Source organism: Melanostigma gelatinosum (genome assembly GCF_949748355.1).
Source record: "Melanostigma gelatinosum genome assembly, chromosome: 2".
Taxonomy (NCBI): domain Eukaryota; kingdom Metazoa; phylum Chordata; class Actinopteri; order Perciformes; family Zoarcidae; genus Melanostigma; species Melanostigma gelatinosum.
In genome coordinates, this window is record NC_136635.1 from 20,996,158 (window position 1) to 21,002,647 (window position 6,490).

The 6,490-nt window shown below is 50.4% G+C and overlaps 1 protein-coding gene across 1 annotated transcript in view; it reads left to right on the forward strand.

The window, feature by feature from the left end:
- The window catches only part of LOC306793763 (ATP-binding cassette sub-family C member 12-like), a gene marked incomplete at its 5' end in the record, with an annotated part of 29,174 nt that extends 23,343 nt beyond the window's left edge, over positions 1-5,831 (forward strand). Inside the window, 3 exons of the mRNA XM_079291527.1 lie at positions 4,711-4,824; positions 5,403-5,567; positions 5,649-5,831. Of these exons, the coding sequence (XP_079147653.1) occupies positions 4,711-4,824; positions 5,403-5,567; positions 5,649-5,741 (372 nt within the window). The 3' untranslated portion in view covers positions 5,742-5,831. The remainder of the gene's footprint in view (positions 1-4,710; positions 4,825-5,402; positions 5,568-5,648) is intronic.
- Positions 5,832-6,490: the final 659 nt, after the last annotated feature.

The window sequence follows — 6,490 nt, forward strand, 5'->3', positions numbered from 1 at the left end:
AAACAGAGCTGATACTGGGGCTGTGTCCATCAACTTTGTATCCTTACGGCTGTCACAGTTAACAGAGCGTCCCCGCTCAGGTTAACTCAGTGGGAAACTAGCTAAACAAAGCTGATACTGGGGCTGTAGCCATAAACTTTGTAGCCTTACGGCTGTCACAGTTAACAGAGCGTCCCCGCTCAGGTTAACTCAGTGGGAAACGCTTGCACGCCTGGCATACACAGCAGCTGGAACATCCACCTGTGAGTGCCTTCTTCAGGCGCCTTCTCGCCCTCACCACCTTTTCTGTTCCTCTCTCCGAGGAATATCTGAGGGAGTTGCATGCATGCTGGAGACACCAGGGCTCTCTCCCGCCTTACATCAGACCATGCAGGAGGCGGCAAATCTGGCCTTGCACGTATGCCAGCCAGTTAGATGACTATTGCGTCCATCAGTTTCCCCTGAGGAGACTCTGAGGCCCGATGCCAGGTGCCCTCGACCCAATGTTGGGTCAAAGATGACTTGCTATCCACCGTATCGACAACTCCCTCTCCCACCTCTGTCAGGATCCCTGTCTGACCCACTGTGTGGTTACCTCTGTTTCCCCTCCAATCTCCTCTCCTCATGTGTCTGTCATTCCCCTGTGTGTGTTTTGTTATGCCATGTGCTTGGTGTTTTCTCGGACCTGCCTCCAGACTCCTCCCACTGCTACCGCTCTGATGGATGCCAGCTGCGGACAATCTGGCTCGTTACCCGGCAGCATATAAGCCCTGGGCCTGCAGGCTTGGGGCGTCAGTCTGTATTGTCTTCTGCCTCGGTAGCGGCCGCCGTGTCGTGAGTAAACCCCATGGTATCTTCCTGTGCTAATCTCTCTCCTCTCTGCTACGGGTGGAAAGTACTGGGCGATCTACGAACTCTCCGGTGTCGAGCCACGGGACATCACACCGTCGATCTGTCAACTCTTCAGTGTCGAGCCACGGGACATCACACCGTCGAGCTACCAGCCCCCGGTGTCGAGCCACGGGACTCACACCAGCCACCCACTTGTCTACCAAATAAACCTGTTTCATTGGACTTTGTCTCCTGTGGTCTGCATTTGGGTCCTACCCGTGAACTCCCGTGACAGAACAGACTGACGCCCCAAGCCTGCAGGCCCAGGGCTTATATGCTGCCGGGTAACGAGCCAGATTGTCCGCAGCTGGCATCCATCAGAGCGGTAGCAGTGGGAGGAGTCTGGAGGCAGGTCCGAGAAAACACCAAGCACATGGCATAACAAAACACACACAGGGGAATGACAGACACATGAGGAGAGGAGATTGGAGGGGAAACAGAGGTAACCACACAGTGGGTCAGACAGGGATCCTGACAACCTCATGCTTTCCCTCGCAGATTCTCTGCAGCGGGCTACTTCGACGCTTCTGCTCAGTGATGCTTCATTGCAGGCGTTTGCACTCATATCGAGGGAACGTGGATGTATGATGTCCACCCTGGTTCAGACTCGCTGCCAGGTTTGGCTGGCGCAGTCACCCCTATCTGAGACATGTAGGAGGACCCTCCGTACTGTCCCAGTGGAACCTGGTGAGCTGTTCGAGTCAGCTGCTATACAGGCGCTTCAGCGGACTGTTAGAGCTAGCCAGACCAGGCAGCAGTTCTCTGGTCTTTGCAGGGACATGCCTGCACCCCCAGACCTAGGGGTGCCACTTTGGCCCCACAAGGCCGTTTTCTCAGCCTCCAGCTTACCCTAGTAGCCGCAACAGGCCTCGGCGTCCTGCTGAGAGGCCGGACCGCTACCTATACAACCCTACTTACGTCCCCGTCCCCCCGGCAGGGGTGCCAGGAGATGTCTCCAGGCCGGCTGTCGGGGTTCTTTCTCCCAGCAGCGGATTTCCAAGGGAGAGTGGTTCACGTCTATCGACGCCTATTCCCATGTTCCCATGGTGCATCACCACAACTTTCAGTCCTGGGTGCTTCCATTCGGACTCTCCCATCTCCCCATGGGTGTTCACAGTGTGTTACTGCTGTCCTTTGCCCCTGCAATCGCAGGGCGTGAACATACTGCCGTACTTAGACGACTGGCTGACCTAGGCGCCATCCCGGCTTCGGGCGCCACAGGACACTGCTCGCCTTCTCTCACGTGGGCCGGTGGGCCTCAAGGTGAACATGGAGAGGAGCTACCTGAGCCCTTCTCAGAGCATAACCTTCATTAGTGTGGCCCTATGAGGGCCTGTCTGTCGCCCCAGCATGTGGCCAACAACCGACTATTGGGTAAACTGACAGCTGCCTCAACTGTCGTTCCCTTGGGTTTGCGGATGGCTGAACAGCCTTCACTTGGATGCCAAGTGGCACAGATACAGGGCAGTAATATTATCGAAACAGTGCCTATTCACTATCCCCATGGAGGGAGTGCATATCTGGCGAACAGTGTCCCATTCCACCAGGAGATTGTCACAACAGATACCTGCCTCTCAAGGCGGGGTGCAGTGTGACAGAACAGGACAGCCTGGGGGCAGTTGTCTGCTGAAAGACCGCAGGTCCAGGCTCTAGAGCTAGCGCTCGAGCACTTCCTTCCATGTTTGAAGGGAAAGCATGTGCTTGTCCGGTGGACAGCACCTCTGCTGTGATTTCCCATGAACTATCAATGGGGCACCAGATCTGCAGAAGTTGCTACGGGGATCACCGTGGCCTTCTGATTTGGGAGGCCCCTCGCCTGACCAGCCTGTGTGCAATGCACCCACCAGGAGAACGGAACCAGGTTGTGGTTTTCCTGTTCCGTCACAAGCCTCCACCGTGAGAGTGGCGGCTGCATCCAGAACGTGTCGACCCACTGCCCCCACTGGGTCTCCCTGACGGAGAGGACCAGCCCTCTGGGTCAAGATGCCCTGGCTCACACGTGGCCAGAGGATCTTCTTTATGCCTTTCCACCATTCCCTCTGATTTTGCTATAAGCTTGTCAGAGTTCTTCCCCGACAGGAGGGATCTCCTGTCTCAACTAGAGGGTCGGATTTGGCATTCCAATCCCTGCCGCCGTCAACTATGGGTCACGGGAGGGCCCGACCGGATGCTGAGTGGCTGCATAGAACCAGTCTGACTGACTATTCTGAATGCCAGTGCGCGGTCTACCTGCCTGCAGTACAAGAAACGGGTGGAAGCTGTTCTCCGACTGGTGGGCAGCTCAGAACAAGGTCCCAGTACAGCGCCCCGTGCCTGCTGTACTGAGTTTCTACAGTCCCTCCTGGATAAGGGCCGGTCTCCCCGGCATGGGACCTACCCTTGGTACTGGACACCTTATGCTTGTCTCCTTTTGAACCCCTGGCACAGGCGGAGCCGAGATGGCTATCGGCAAGACTGTTTTCTCCTTGCCGTCAATTCACCTCAATGTGGGGGCGAGCTGCATGCCCTATCAGTGGAAGAATCATGTCTGAGGTGGAACTCAGATGGCTTGGGTGTCACTTTCTGGCCTAATGCAGTGTTTCTCCCAAGGGTGTGGATACGTTCACATATAAACCGGCCTATCCAGCTGGCAAAGTTGACCCCCCCCCCCTCCCCATTGGGAGAGGAGAGGTCAAGGCTGCTGTGCCCAGTGTGGGCCATCAGAGTTTATGTGGAAGCCACCGCCTGCATAGTCAGTTATGGTGAGCCTAAGAAGGGCTGTGCTCCTTTTAAAAAAACCCTAAAAAAACAGCACCTGTCCCACTGGATAGTGGAGGCCATTGCCTATACATACAAGGCGAGCGGCTGCGCTCGGCCGTCCGGGGTGAAGGGTCACTACCAAGAGTGTCTCCACACCGAGGGCAAGCCTGAGTGGTGTGCCTGTGGGGGATATATGTGCGGCGGCCTCATGGGCATCACCGAGCACATTCACCAAACACTACAGAGTTAACGTTGCCAACCCTCACCCACTGGGGAGGGTTCTTTGGCCAATTTTCTCTGCCGGAGCTATAAGAGGTAGTTACTGTGCTTCCTCGTGACTCTTTTGGTATAAGTCATCCAGTGTGAAGCACTGCCTCTGGCGGTCAGTAAGGATGAAATAGAACGAAAGTTACGAATGTAACCACGGTTCTATGAATCCTGGATGACCGCCAGAGTTCTTGGTCACTCGGAATCCCGTGAACTCGCGAGAAGATTCCATAGGACTGAGCTAAGGATGACACCGGAACTTATAGACGACGGGGGTCATCCGAGGTCACACGTGACTTTGTTAATATAAATATTCGACCTGCGCATGCGCGAGACGGAAGATATCCAGTGTGAAGCACTGCCTCTGGCGGTCATCCAGGATTCATAGAACCTTAGTTACATTCGTAACTTTCGATTTAAAAACAATTCAAGAAACAGTGTAAGAAATTAAATTCAGCAGTAAAATGCAGAAATGCAGGAAATGGATTAATATATTAATTGAATGTGGTTCAATTAAAGGCAGCAGCAAACAGAAAGACCTTACTTGAGTTTAAGTACGTTTAAGTGTTATGAGCTTTGTGTACTTAATGTGTCAAAGTAAAAGTACACAGAGTAGAAAAATATACCCTGTGAGTTTTACACAATACCATTAGATTATTATTGCCAATGCAGTAAAGTGTAAGTAGCAATTTTATGTTTCAGTTGGTAGCTTTGACTATTTTACAAACTTGGGGTTTTTATATCATTATTTGATCATCGTCAGTATAGGTTACTCTTAGAGGTGGTAGTAGCAGACTTATAAGTGGTTCTATGAGTATTGTTTTGTTTCCTTAGATCTCCAGACTGGAGGGGAAACTACAGGCAACAGTGCTGGAGAATGGAGAGAACTTCTCTGTAGGAGAGAGACAACTCATATGTATGGCTAGAGCACTACTACGCAACTCCAAGGTTTGTCCATGAATTTCTGTCTTCTGTTTTCTTGCTATTTACACACTTCCCAACTTTTCAGCCGCTGAACAGCCACTGGATTACTACTGCCACATATATGTCATGGTTTCGTCCTGATTAGCTGATCAGCTGTCAGTGGGCTTTAACAGCTGTAGAGACTTCTGATGGAGTTTGTGTCTGCACAGGATCACTGTGCGAAGGCAAACCTATGTTGTTTTTTTATGTATGTTGACCTATTCAGACCACACTATATTCACACTAGTTCTCAATATGCAGATGTCACATAATGAGTTTCAAACATTTAGATATATTGAAACAAATGGATATAGTTGATGGTGCTATTATGATAAATCAAACTCCAACAACCCTCTTGGACTAGAGGCATAATTAAGACACGCAGCTATCATAACTGCCAGAGCAGCAGTGTTTCCTCTCTGTAGCCTGTTTAATGAACCGCGTTCTGTATTTTTCTACAGGCAGAATGTATTTGTATATTTACTAATTATTTGAGTCTGTATTGATATTCTGATCTTGAAGCGATCTGTGACTGCGTTTGGGTCCTTCCCCTGCTCCAACAGATCATTCTTTTGGATGAGGCAACAGCATCCATCGATGCAGAGACAGACGCCTTGATCCAGACCACCATCAAAGAAGCCTTTCAGGACTGCACCATGCTCACCATCGCCCATCGTATCAACACTGTGATGCATGCAGATCGTATTCTGGTCATGGACAACGGAAAGGTTTGAGAGATTAAAAAAAAGATAAAGATAAAGTTCATGTGCTTCTAATCCTAGACTAACAGTCAGCGATTTGTCCGACAGGTGGCTGAGTTTGACCATCCAGATGTGCTGAAGCAAAGACCAGACTCTCTGTTCTCCTCACTCCTAGCAGCTGCTAACACTGTGAACACCTGAACCACAGAGGCCCTGTGGTACCACGACACACTAAAAACTGTAACATAATAATATTCATTTCCCACTTTCATCAGTCCTGTCACATGTAATCTGGACCAGTCTGGTTTTATCCGGTGTGACTGAGTCCAACATTCATGGAGAAAGACACAATTTTTGTTTTTCACCTTACACACTGTATAAATATGGATGTAATTATCTCCACTGTCTGCTGAAGCAAATGCATGGACAATGTTTTTATAGGAGAGGTTTGAATATATATTTAAAAGATATTATTTATTGATTTTCTTTGACTTTGTTTGTTGCCACTTTGCAAAGCTTCTGTGTGAAGTTTCAATCTGCTGGGTGAATATGCACTATGCAATAGCACAGTGGCACTGATGGACAAACACAACAAGAATTTGGAGATATGCCAGTATGATTCCGTCATCAACGTTCCCGCCGTTTTTCGGTAGAACGTAAATAACAATGGTGGCGCCCGGCACCCAGTCTCAACGTTGAAAACCCAAATACTCCGGTAGGTCTGACTGGAAAGCTTTTTTGGCCCAATTTGAACAACCGTACTTTCCGGACTATAAGCCGCTACTTTTCCCCCCACGCTTTGAGACTGCGGCTTATACACCGGTGCGGCTTATATTCGGATTTTTCCGTAGCTTTGCGCCGCCAACACATTTAACATAAATATTGTCATGTTGTAGGGGACGACCGAATTCACGGGGCCCCTTTAAGGAAAGGGGCGTAACCCTGGTGAC